This window comes from Carassius auratus, chromosome 50, assembly GCF_003368295.1.
Source record: "Carassius auratus strain Wakin chromosome 50, ASM336829v1, whole genome shotgun sequence".
Classification (NCBI taxonomy): domain Eukaryota; kingdom Metazoa; phylum Chordata; class Actinopteri; order Cypriniformes; family Cyprinidae; genus Carassius; species Carassius auratus.
Genome location: NC_039292.1, coordinates 6,164,341 through 6,178,235, shown reverse-complemented (window position 1 = coordinate 6,178,235; position 13,895 = coordinate 6,164,341). Strand labels below are relative to the sequence as shown.

General features: G+C 34.9%; 2 protein-coding genes across 2 annotated transcripts in view; one reads left to right on the top strand and one right to left on the bottom strand.

Moving 5' to 3' along the window:
• LOC113066779 (septin-7-like) overlaps positions 1 to 9,565 on the top strand; it is a 47,220-nt gene extending 37,655 nt beyond the window's left edge. The window contains exon 14 of the transcript XR_003279221.1: positions 8,916 to 9,565. The gene's annotated coding sequence lies outside the window, so the exon portion shown is untranslated. The remainder of the gene's footprint in view (positions 1 to 8,915) is intronic.
• Positions 9,566 to 10,345: 780 nt separating this feature from the next.
• On the bottom strand, positions 10,346 to 11,491 carry LOC113066782 (C-C motif chemokine 3). The gene is made up of 3 exons (XM_026238804.1): positions 11,332 to 11,491; positions 10,840 to 10,960; positions 10,346 to 10,724 (listed from the first exon to the last, which is right to left on the bottom strand). The coding sequence occupies exons 1-3, from the start codon at positions 11,477 to 11,479 to the stop codon at positions 10,616 to 10,618; spliced, it is 378 nt and encodes a 125-aa protein (XP_026094589.1). The 5' UTR covers positions 11,480 to 11,491; the 3' UTR covers positions 10,346 to 10,615.
• Between the last annotated feature and the right edge of the window lie 2,404 nt (positions 11,492 to 13,895).

Below are 13,895 nucleotides of genomic sequence, written 5' to 3'. Positions count from 1 at the left end.
AATCAAAAGTATGTCATTACACTTTAATCTAATCACAACATGGACTAGTATCTGTAAATCTTAAGCAACAAAAGTCTATTTAAATATGAATTTTGCATGTTCGGTGTCTCTGTTAATAAATGGCGTAGATGGAAGGTTTTGTTTACTACACGCACAATGTACTGATACTGAAGTGCATGTGACACTCGCGGTGATTTCAGCATATAATTTTTTTGGGAATAATCACACAACTATAATTTTTATAGTAAATCCCCTTTGTTTGCCCAAAAATAAAGTTTGCTTAATTTTCAATAATTAAAAGCTCAATGAAATTGATGTTTTATGCCTTTACCGTATTTTCTGGACTATAAGTCACACTTTTTTTTCATAGTTTGGCAGGTCCTGCGACTTATAGTCAGGTGCGACTTATTTATCAAAATTAATTTGACATGAACAGAGAGAAATGAACCAAGAAAAAACATTACCATCTACAGCCAGGAGAGGGCGCTCTATGCTGCTCAGTGCTCCTGTAGTCTACACTGAAAACATAGAGTGCCCTCTCACAGCTGGAGACGGTAATGTTTTCTCTTGGTTCTAAATAAATGCGACTTATAGTCCAGTGCGACTTATATATGTTTTTTTTCCTCGTCATGACGTAGTTTTGGACTGATGCGACTTATACTTAGGTGCGACTTATAGTCCAAAAAATACGGTATTTGATAACCAGAAAATTTTCTGAGGGGAAGAAAAAAATCATATGGCTACTTTAAGAAAAAAAAAAGAACAAATTAAGTTTTTTTTATGCATTCAAATAATTAGACATGCTAAAACACAGACTTTGGTAACAATAAAAAAATATGGTGAGAAATAAAACATTTCCTAGGACTCTAAATGTATTTTTTGTTAAACTTTTAATACATTTGTGAAAATGTATAAGTTTCATGATTTTAATTAATTAGACATGCTTTTTGATGATCAAAAAAGGAGTCAAGAAAAATTTAAACAGAAAAAAAATGAATCCAGAAAAATTAAAACGGAAAAAATAAAACTGTATTTCAGACGGATAAGCTTTATAAAAGATGCGTTTCTGAAAGGTGGGGCATAGAGAAGAAACAATAATATACAGTATGTGGAAAAAAAAATGTTTTTAACCTTAAACCACATAAACATTTAATTTCACCAAATACACAAAATAATGTTATTCTTAGCAACCTCATATGACCCCTTTAATATTTTATTTAAATTTGATAAAATGTATGATTTAATAAATTATATAAAGGATATTGTAGAGAATTCTGCGTATTGTGGTTTGTTTTTAACTTGTTTTTAGTTATAATTTTTTAATTAGTATGTTATTGTAATGATTGCACTGAAGGCGAGCGTAGTAAGAACCCATGTGCAGATTTATTTACAGAAGTGAAATCCAAAATCCAAACAGGATACACATACGTGACTAGGCACGAATAGACTTGACTAGGAATGAACAGACTTGACTTGACGAAGCATGAAACAGATTCACTAACAGCAGGATACAACATTAATACACAACAAGGGACAATGGCAAAAACATGACTAATTGTAACAGACAATGAGGGTCACATGACATGAACAAATCAATGAGCAAACAGACACATGACTAAGACAACCAATGAGAACATGACACACTGAACAAGAGCAACCAATAGCATGAAGACAAGAGAGCAAGGGAAGCATGACATAAACAGCATAAGTCAAACTACAAAATAAAAGACATGAAAACAAGAACATGAAACGAAACCCCAAAACAGACATTAGTTATACATTAACTACCGTTCAAAAGTTTGTAGTCTGTAGATTTTTTTCCCCCTCCAGGGTTTTTTATAGAAATTTCAAAAGAACAGCAATTATTTAAAATAATTTCTGACATTTATAGAAGTCATTACAGTCACTCTTTATCAAATTTAAGTGTCCTTGCTGAGTATTATTTTCTTTTCAACAACAAAAAATACTTTAAACTTGTGAATAGTAGTGATATAATATTATAAAATTAAATATTTAAAAAATTAAATTAAATAAAAAAATTACAAGTCCATCTCAATAAATTAGAATGACATGTAAAAGTTCATTTCAATAATTCAACTCAAATTTTGAAACTTGTGTATTCAATTCAGTGCACACAGACTGAGTCTTTGGTTCTTTTGATTTTGGCTCATATTTAACAAAAACCCACCAATTCACTCAACATCTCAACAAATTGACAAAGTAAATTTTTGGCCTTCTGGAAAGAATGTTTATTTACTGTACATGTACTCAATACTTGGTAGGGGCTCCATTTGCATTAATTCTTAAATCTTCCTCTTGACAATACCGTGTAGATTCTCTCTGGGGTTCAGGTCTGGTGAGTTTGCTGGCCAGTCAAGCACACCAACACCATGGTCATTTAACCAACTTTTGGTGCTTTTGGCAGTGTGGTCAGGTGCCAAATCCTGCAGGAAAAAGAAATCAGCATCTTCAAAAGCTGGTCAGCAAAAAGGAAGCATGAAGTGCTCCAAAAGTTCTTGGTAAACGGGTGCAGTGACTTTGGTTTTCAGAAAACACAATGGACCAACACCAGCAGATGACATTGCACCCCAAATCATCACAGACTGTGGAAACTTAACACTTGACTTCAAGCAACTTGGGTTATGAGCTTCTCCACCCTTCCTCCAGATTCTAGGACCTTGGATTCCAAATGAAATACAAAACTTGCTCTCATCTGAAAAGAGGACTTTGGACCACTGGGCAACAGTCCAGTTCTTCTCCTTAGCCCAGGTAAGATGCCTCTTATGTTGTCTGTGGTTCAGCAAATTCCTTGACACGTCTGTTTGTGGTGGCTCTTAATGCCTTGACCCCATCCTCAGTCCATTCCTTGTGAAGTTCACTCAAAATTCTTATATCAATTTCACTTGACAATCCTCATAATGCTGCGGTTCTCTCGGTTGGTTGTGCATCTTTTTCCTTCCACTCAACTTTCTGTTAAAATGCTTGGATACAGCACTCTGTAAACAGCCAGCTTCTTTGGCAATGAATGTTTGTGGCTTGCCCTCCTTGTGAAGGGTGTCAATGATTGTCTTCTGGACAAGTGTCTTCCCCATGATTGTGTATCCTAGAGAACCAAACTGAGAGACCATTTTAAAGGCTCAGGAAACCTTTGCAGGGGTTTTGAGTTGATTAGCTGATTGGCATGTCACCATATACAAATTTGTTGAGATTAGTTGTGAATTGGCAGGTTTTTGTTAAATGTTAGCCAAAATCATTACAATTAACCCTTGTGGGTTGTTGGGGACGTTTTCGTCCACTAGGGGGTAAAGTTGAGTCTTATTTTGGCCACAACTTTCTCTGTGTTTGAGGTAATGGAATGATTTTTTTGGTGACAAATCTTATTTTGACCCATATTTTGGGAAATGCTTTGAAATTTTTCAAAAACTCAACGGTACACCGTGGGCAAATTCACTACCCTTTCGGGATGTTCGTGGATAAAAACATCCACTAAATTAAACTGCTGTAAAAATGTATCAGATAAATATTTTTTTAACATTTTTTTGCATAAATATATTAATCAACCTCAGTCCTGATCAAAACTACCAAATTTAAAACAAAAATTCCAAGATTTTAACTTTTTAATTACCAAGTTCATAAATGATGTCACTGATTTGGGGAAAAAACACACAAAATTACATATTTTCAATATAAAAAGTGATTGTGGACTGGATTTTTTTTTACCTTTTATCACAGTCTTGGGCATGTCAAAGATTAGTAACAAGATTGGCTCTGATGCATTGTTAGTTTTTGTGCAGCATTAGATTTACATTTTTTCTCCTAATTTGTTGTTGGTGGCTGTTTTTGCCCCATTGACTTCCATTATAACGACATTTTTTGATTGCAAAGCCATGACACCATATAATCATGCATTCTTGATTGTTTGTGGTTTTCCCTTTTGGGAAGAGGTAAAAAAAAATATATTTTTATAGTTGATCACTAGGTGGGACCATTAACCCTTTAAATAGGCCTCTGCAAAAAAGGCTTAGTTTCTGGCTTGTATATGGAGTTATATGGAGTATAACAGCAAATTATAGTGTTTGTGTGTGTGTGAGATTCTTGATTGTTGGTGGTTTTCCCTGTTGGGAAGAGGTAACATTTGTTATTTTTTACAGTTGATCACTAGGTGGGACCATTAACCCTTTAGATAGGCCTGTGCAAAAAAAGGCTTAGTTTCTGGCTTGTATGGAGTTATATGGAGTATAATAGCAAATTATAGTGTGTGTGTGTGATAGAGAGAGAGAAAGAGAGGGTGTGAGAGAGACCTTTGTGCACTTTCTTTGTTCTGCTGAACACAAAGGAAGATATTTGGAAGAATGTTTGTAACCAAACAGATCTCGGTCCCCATTGACTACCATAGTATATATTTTTTGCTACTATGGAAGTCAATGTGGACCGAGATCTGTTTGATTCTGTCATTCTTCCAAATATCTCCAAATATAACCAAATTATCCCTTTAAGGTATCTTAGTGGTGGGCCATTATCGGCGTTAACGTGCTGCGTTAACGCGAGACTCTTATCAGGCGATAAAAAAAAATATCGCCGTTAATCTATTCTCAAAGTTGGGTTGGGAGCTGGGTCTATACTAAGCAAGCTATGATGACTTTCACCTTTATATTTCATATAACCGACTGGCTGAGGCCAGCCTAAAAAGATGCCCAAGACAGTTGACGGGCCACTGCTGCGCATCGTCACGAAAGCTTATCTTTTTCACATGTTTTTACGCCTTACTGCTTGTCGATTTAAACATTAAAGCATCCAAAAATAAGACGCGGAAAAGCTGAACAGAGTAACTGGTTACTCTCATTATGTGTTCGGTGTGGAGAGAGAGAGAGCCGCGTATCACGGACAGCGACACTGAACCTAGCTCTCTTCTGCGAAGTTCTCCTTGAAGTCCCTCCTGCACCTGAACAAAGCAGTTTGAACAAACAAAAAGATGTGAAAGACCCCAATTCAGTACTTGTGGTGTTCTGGTGTTCAGGGCTCACGCAGAGAAAGGCGTCAAAACACTTGAACATCGAATTTGCTTATTTTTGCTCTTGTGCTGACAAATACATACAAAATGTCAAAATATCCACCTTGGAAATTATGCTCAAAAACTGTCAATTATTTCTTAAGTGAAAGTAAACAGTTGAGGAAAAAAATGGGATGTGTATTATATTGGATGCGTTCATCGTCTCTTAAAGGGACCGCGCCTAATTTAGCTACTGGCTGCTGTAATGTTAATCCAAGAAAATGAAAATGAAAATCACTCACTGCTCTTGTCTGAATTACTTAAATTTCTTAAAATCCTGTAAAAAAAAATCTTCTTTGCATCAAATTTGTGAACATGTATTATGAACCAAAATGCAATACCAACTTCAAATAAGCTGCAGCTCGCTGGAGGGGTCACGCTACATAATCATTTCTAAAACTTACAAGTCAAGCCCTTTCTCGTGTTGCTCACTGCTCTTCTCACCATTAAATATCCAGCACGACGGCATGCAAGTGTTTAAATCCACGTACTTTGCTTTTGTTTTGTCTATTCGCTTAGGTCTGACGTCACGTAGCAGCGCTTCCATGTCCAAACGCTCTATCAGTTACCATGAGAAAACAACAAAAGGTTCTAATATAAACTCACAATGTTATACAGGGTTTTCGCGGGGTTGTAAAAGGTAGTAAAAGGTAGTAAATTAAATTATGCCAAATTAAGGCCAGTAAAAAGTAGTAAAAAGTAGTAAACGTCATCTGACGAGGTAGTAAATTTTGGAAGCCCCATCTAACTGGGTCTATATCATGGGTGTCCAAACCGCGGCCCGCAGTCCAGTTTTTATTGGCCTGCAGCCAGGGTCCGAAATTAACAAGCACCAAGTGCGGTTAGATTTTCCGTTTGGCGACAGTGAAGCGCCAGTTTCGGCGTCTGGTCTATTTTTTGCGCGAGCCGCAAGCAATCCGCGTCAATTCCGGAAGGAAGTCACACCAAGAAACACGAGACAATCCGGTCAATTGTCAAAATATAAGCAATTTTCAAATTAAAATACCGCGAGTGACAAATGCGATCACAGGTGTGAACAGGCAGGCGGTGGACCGCGCGTGATTTTCCGTTCCGCGTCGCTTCGGCGTCCAGTGTGAAACAGGCTTAATCTCAAAAGTGAATGTTCATCATACCAAAATAGTAATAAAAAGATATTACAATTTCCTTTTGTAATGTTATGATGCCTGGAAATTAGTTCAAATCTCCTGCGAATCTAGAGCGAGCGAGCAAAAGCGTGCATGCAAACCGTGTAGCGAGCGCACGGCAGAGCGGGAGAGACCTTGCATGTGTGTGTGTCTCTCTCTCTCTCTCTCTCTCTCTCTCATGCAGTGGTGACGCGTAAACGGCACCTAAACATTGTAAAAAAAAAAATATGACATTTTAATTGTTTATTAATAAACAAGTGTTTCTGTGTCAGCTGCAAAGATGAGGTTGACACTGACTCGCGATCTTCGCAGTAGTGAACGCGCCGGGGAAAAATGCATTTCTTACGGATTAGCCTACTTTTATTTAGTTTTGAATGGTTCTGTTTAAAAGTAGAAATTTCAAGCTTTCTGTAGATAATAGATATAGGATATTTCTAATTTGTTTAGGTCTGTGAGGCGAGTAGCCTAGGCTACCTATACGCTGAGTTTCGGTTAATGTCTGAACATGTTGTGATTATACAAAATAATGAAACATGGATTAAAATGAAGATAAAATTAATACAAAACGAAATTAGTTTCAAAGAGAGGCTTTGCGTTTTCTGTTTGATGTTTTCTCTCTTTTTTCTCTCTCTCGCTCTCTCTTTCTGTGTGTTGGACAGTGCTTGGCTTGTGTCCAGTGTTGAAGTTATTTGTTTATTAATGAAATACTGTTATTATAGTGTACAATTGCACTTTATTATTACACATTGTGTAGCTGTTCATTCTAAAGGTCCAGTCTGTCTTCTAATTTTTATGTAATTGTTACTCTTTGACATATTGAGTAAATCCTATGGACCAAGGCCTGCTGTGATATCTTGATTAATCCAAGTCCTATGGTAGAGTTCCCTCTTACTTGAATGTAGCTCACTCACTTGCCCTAACACACATGCACACTCACATACACCTACAGAACCTCTCCTGACTTTCTCTTTCTCGCTCTCTCTGGTTCTCTCTCTCTCCCTCCCAGTGTTGAAATTAAGTTATAATTGCCTCATTAAATTGTGATTAAATATGTTATTAATTCATTTTGGAAGGATATTTCATGTCACTTTACTTAACACTTAACACTGCTACAGTTGAAGTTTGAAGCCGTGTTGGTAGTAAAAATATTGTGATGGTAGTAAAATAGGTGGTAAAAAGGTAGTAAATTCAATTTAAGAATCTCTGTATAAACCCTGTTATAGAATACTAGCGAAAAAGTTATAATATTAACCTTTAACTCCATACCGAAGTACCAGATAGCCAGACAATGAAAATATTAATATAAAAAGAAATATAAAAATTATTTGTGTTTGGGACGCTGTGAGCACGGAGACTGTAGTGTATATCGTAAGTTTGAAAGCGTTTAACTTAAATTATCAATATGAATAAACAGTGCTCATAAACGGCTGCTGAGGTCATATTCTCAAGTGAAGCGAGTTGAGGCCTGGACCTGGAAACAGCGCTTCTTACGTCATCACTTAACAACCGAATACTTTCACCACCATTAAAAGGCAGCAGGTGCATAAATACACTTTTGTTTACTCCATGTAGTTCTAAGAGCTGAGGTGTACATTGCGATTTTCTGAAATACATTAAGGTAAGTGCGCAAAGGTCTCTCTCACACACACTCTCTCTCTCTTTCTCACACACACACACATACACACTCAATATAATATGCTGTTATACTCCATATAGCTTCATATACAAGTCAGAAACTAAGCTTTTTTTTGCACAGGCCTAACTAAATGGTTAATGGTCCCACCTAGTGATCAACTGTAAAAATAACAAATGTTACCTCTTCCCAACAGGGAAAACCACCAACAATCAAGAATCTCACACACACACAAACATTATAATTTGCTGTTATACTCCATATAACTTCATATACAAGCCAGAAACTAAGCCTTTTTTTACACAGGCCTATCTAAAGGGTTAATGGTCCCACCTAGTGATCAACTGTAAAATTTACAAATTTTACCTCTTCCCAAAAGGGAAAACCACAAACAATCAAGAATGCATGATTACATAGTGTCATGACTTTGCAATCAAAAAATGTTGTTATAATGGAAGTCAATGGGGCAAAAAAAATTAAATCTAATGCTGCACAAAAACTAAAAATGCATCAAAGCCAATGTTGCTACTAATCTTTGACATGCCCAAGGCTGTTATAAAAAGTAAAAAAAAAATCCAGCCACAATTACTTTTATATTGAAAATAAGTCATTTTGTGTTTTTTCCCCCAAATCAGTGACATCATGTATGAACTTGCCAATTAAAGAGTTAAAATCTTGGATTTTTTAAAAAGATTTGGTAGTTTTGATCAGGACTGAGGTTGATTAACAGATTTATGCAAAAAAAAATTTGAAAAAAAAATATGAATCTGATACATTTTTACAGCAGTTTAATTGAGTGGATTTTTTCATCCTGAACAACTCGAAAGGGTAGTGAATTTGAACAATCCACAAGGGTTAAGGAACCAAAGACTTAAACTACTTTAGCCTGTGTGCATTGATTTTAATACACAAGTTTCACAATTTGAATTGAATTACTGAAATAAATGAACTTTTCCATAACATTCTAATCTATTGAGATGCACCTGTAAATCGAGGACATGGAAAAATATTTATATTTACAGTAACCATAATTAATAATAATTTTAATCAATTTCTTCACTAATGTTTCTGTCTTTTTTATTCTCAGGACAATGGAAAAGAACAAGAAAAAAGGAAAAATCTTTTAAAGACATCATGAAGCTCCATTTCTTACAAAATCAGACACTCCTTGCATCTCTTTTGATGCTCTGATGTTTTATGACCCCATAAGAAACGCATGCTGGAGTGCTACATTACAGTTTACTGCACTTTCCATTGCAACATGAATGAAATGAATGATACATCCACGCACGACTTTATCGCCCTCTTCTGGTTGACTATTGTATTGCACCACATGCCCAGTATGTCAAGTATGTTCTCGACCTTTCGATTAGAGTGAGAATATTGACCAATATTCCTTTAATTTAAAATTGTGTTTATCACAAACATTAATGTTTTTAATAATTTCTGACGGTACAGACAGACATTTTCAGCTCTTCAGTCCACATTCACACATCTTCCCACGGAACACACATACTTGTATAAAAACGTATAGCCTGAATGCGCTGTAAGTCACTTTGGGTAAAAGTGTCTGCTAAATGAATAAATGTAAATGCAACTTAGTGTTAGATGGTCTGGTGGTATGTTTGTATGGGTGTGATGGAGAATCAGACAGAAGCAAGTGCTTCATGAGTTCATACAGAGCTAAGCATGTGTGTATTGAAAACAAAGCTATGGATAAATGGTTTTTGGTTTCTGCTGGTGTGTGAGACATTGTGTGTTTCTTTTGGGTCATAAACATTTGAAGACCTGTTTTGACATTATTGCACAGCTAAGTTATGACAATAACAATTTTCTATGTGTTTAAACCCGTTTGCTAGCTGTGTACGTATATAATTGTGTCCCTACCATAGATGGTGTTATACAAAATGATCATCGATATTAATAACAACTGTCATTTCTTTATATGGATGGATATAAAATAATTACAATAATATTATAGGATATTGCTTGAACATTCTGCCTTAAAATTGCAGATTTTAACAGCATTTGTGTGCTCATGTTTTATTCTCTTTTTTTAATTGTGATCCGATTATGTTAGATGTCCCTCAATCTATTCCTAAACTGATCTTGGATTTTTAGTTATGGCTGGTCCTATATCAGTTTATCTAAACAGATGTTATTTTAGCCATACTCACCCAGATTACCCTTTATAATAAACTCACTTCACATTCTAAATGTCAATGAGTTTTCAAAATATTAAAACTCCTCACATTTTACAGAAATTTAATAAAATAAAACAATCTAACCCAACACTGTTGTTGTGTATTTTACACTAACATGTTTCTTTATTTGTATGTGTAGATGCAAATTTCTGATTGTTTTTGTTATCTTCATCTTTTATTCTTTCTGCCTAACTGTACATTATTAAACATGAGATGTTTCCTGATGAGAGTTATCCCATTTTTCTACTATTTATGCTAATTTAATAGGTCTACATGAATATGCACACATTCAAATGAGTCTGACACCAGGTAATCTCATTGCATTTTAATATTTATTTGCAAAGATTAAGTGCTAAATGAAAAGGTAATTCTTTACAAAAAGGTTCCATAAATGCTGAAATTAACATTAACTAAGATTAATAAATGCTGTAGAGGTATTGTTCATTCTTAGTTCATGTTAACTAATGTTGACTAATGAACTTTTATGTAAAGTGTTACCAATGAAAAGAGTTTAACATTCAGTTTCAGGAGATGCAAAATTTCATTTCTTAGGAAAGGACAGTTGTATTAAGCAGTAACAGTATTATTTTTTGTTTTCTTGAGCTGCTTTCTCCTCCATATATCTCTTTATCCAAGCCTTTATCCAGTCCTCTGCTGGATCCACACAAAATTCGGTTCTAGGTGTCGTAACCCTGCGGGGAAAGTTCACATTTTCATACATACGCAAAATCCGTTTTATCATTTGTCTACAAATTAAAAGGAGCGTTTACTAGTTGTTCTTAATATATTTTAGAGTTAAATACTTACACAATGCCAGGGACAAGGCAATGTGAATCTGTCTTCACAGCACTCACAATTTTGTTGGTTGGAATTTGAAAGTCGATAAAATTGAAGCAGCACTTCTCAGGAATTGGAGCAGCAGCCTGAGCTGTTGGTGAGATAAAATACATAATCTAGTTTTAGGAAAGAACCATAAAATTGATTGAATATCCAACCAAATATTATTTTGATATTGTTCATCCTTCAAAATAAAGATCCTTTCTAGAACTTTAGGTTCTGTGAAGGACCATATCTGGCTGGTTAATCAGCATCGGTTTGTTTCTGGGTTCTTTCAAGCTCTGTATGTTTTTAGCTTACTGGAGAAATCAAAGTTCAGTGACGAACATACAGGTTCCACTATGGTACCTGGCTGTAAAATTATTTTATTTCTCATTTGATCCATTTGAATCCCTTTAAATTTTATGTACAACTTCATGTCTTAATAAATTAGTCACAAAACTGTACTTCAAGAGAACTTACACTGAGCAGAAGTCTGGGCCATCAGCAGGACCAGCCCGAACACCAGACACATAGAAGATGCCCTCATGGTTTCTGATCTGAAGCTGATCTTCAAGCTTTGATAACGAGCTGTTGCAGATGTCTGAGACAGTCCAAGTCTGCACCACATCTTTAAATGGTTTTTTTTTTTTTTTTTTTTTTTTTGGACGTGATGCTAAATAGAAACTCAGATCTGTGGTTTGATAAGGAAATATACTTCATCCCCCCTCCTCCTCTTCAAAGTTCACACAAACAATCACATTTGCTATACTGGGTTTGCATGCTTTTTGCAAGCAGAGATTGTGAAAAGATAAAATACTAAAAAACTGCACTTTCTGAGGATGTGCTGTAAATTTATGACTCATAAGTTTACAGCACATCTTTAGAAAGTGCATTTTTTTTTGCTGATGCCCAACACAAGAAAAGAAAGTCCTATGTCTTTTAATTAATTTTCAACTTGTGTAAAATATTATCTGCATTGCATTCGTTGTGTCCAAAGCACAGAAGGACTAATTCATCAATTACGTGAGTCAAATTCACAGTGACAAATTCTTTTTTCACAGTCACTCAAAAAAGTACATGCACTGACATGGGTGTTCAAAATACAAACATTAAACTAGAATGGAAACGTATTGTAGTACATAATGGAAATAATTTGTGTGATAACTTCATGCATCATTCATTAAAAAAAGAACACTTAACAGATCAATATTTTATTTCAAATATGAATATGCATCATATTTCATATCGCCATTAAATCCTAATGCAAATATAATTATTTATTATATAATGATTACATTTATTTTTTCATATGTATTATTCTTTATTTAAAATGTGTATTCAATATTTAAACTTAAAATGTCACAACTCTATTTAGATAAATAAAATGTAGAAAATAACAATTTAAATACAAACCCGATTCCAAAAAAGTTGGGACACTGTACAAATTGTGAGTAAAAAAGGAATAGAATAATTTACAAATCTCTATTTTTTTCATAATAGATTTAGATAACAAATCAAATGTTGAAGGTGAGACATTTTGAAATGTCATGCTCATTTTGGATTTCATGAGAGCTACACATTACGAAAAAGAAGGGACAGGTAGCAATAACAGGCCGGAAAAGTTAAATGTACATATAAGGAACAGCTGAAGGAACAATTTGCAACTTATTAGGTCAATTGGTAACATGACTGGGTATAAAAAGAGCCTCTCAGAGTGGCAGTGTCTCTCAGAAGTCAAGATGGGCAGAGGATCACCAATTCCCCAGAGAAAAATAGTGGTACAATATAGTGGTAGTTTCTCAGAGAAAAATTGAAAAGAGTTTAAAGTTATCATCATCTACAGTGCATAATTTCATCCAGAGATTCAGAGATTCTGGAACAATCTCTGTGCGTAAGGGTCAAGGCCAGAAAACCATACTGGATGCAAATGATCTTTGGGGCCTTAGACAGCACTGCATCACATACAGGAATGCTACTGTTATAGAAATCACAGCATGGGCTCAGGAACATTTCCAGAAAACATTGTCAGCGAACACAATCCACCCTGCCATTCGCCGTTGCTGGCTAAAACTCTATAGGTCAAAAAAGAAGGCACATCTAACCATGATCCAGAAGCGCAGGCATTTTCTCTGGGCCAAGGCTAATTTAAAATGGACTGTGGCAAAGTGGAAAACTGTTCTGTGGTCAGACAAATCAAATTTTTGTCAAAAAATCGGAATTAAGCATTAAGCCATGCAGTGTGAACTTAGCCTTAATGCCATGAAATTTAATATCAACGTATTTTTCCCTTAAAATGATACATTTTCTCAGTTTAAACATTTGATATGTCATATATGTTGTATTCTGAATAAAATAGAAATTTGACATCATTGCATTTTTTTTTCTTCTTCACAATTTGTACAGTGTCCCAACTTTTTTGGAACTGGGTTTGCAATTCTACTTATTATTATTTTCTATAGATTATTAATGTGTATTTCGCTTATTTAGATGTAAGTACTGTTTTGCCTAAATATTCAATTGAATTATTGTTTTTTTTATCAAGATCCCACACAAGTCATATGTTTTCATAGTGGTTAAGATGGCACTGAATGAAAAAAAAAAACTTCCTGTTTTCATTATAAACCAACTATTTCCATCTGTCATTGATCTGGTGATATGGTGCACTTAATGTTTACAGTGTTTAGCATTTCATGTGGTATCCATATGATATTCCAACTTTTTTTCTTAATCTGTTTATAATCGATGCATGAAATGCTTTTTACATATTACATAAAGGGTCGTTCTTCTCGAAACAATGGAAAGCCAAGTGAAGATGTAATATAAAGGTGATGCATTTTAGCAAAAATCTACTCAACCTGATAATGATCAAGATCTTAGCGTTCTGCACATTTGGCCTGTGGTTTTTTGTATGATATGTACTCTCATTTTCATGTTCAGTAAATGGCACATATGCAAATACTCTACTAGAATGTGTAAATATATGTATGTATCAGTTATATAATCATCTTGCTCAGGAACTGTGTGTGTCATTTTATTGCTTTAAT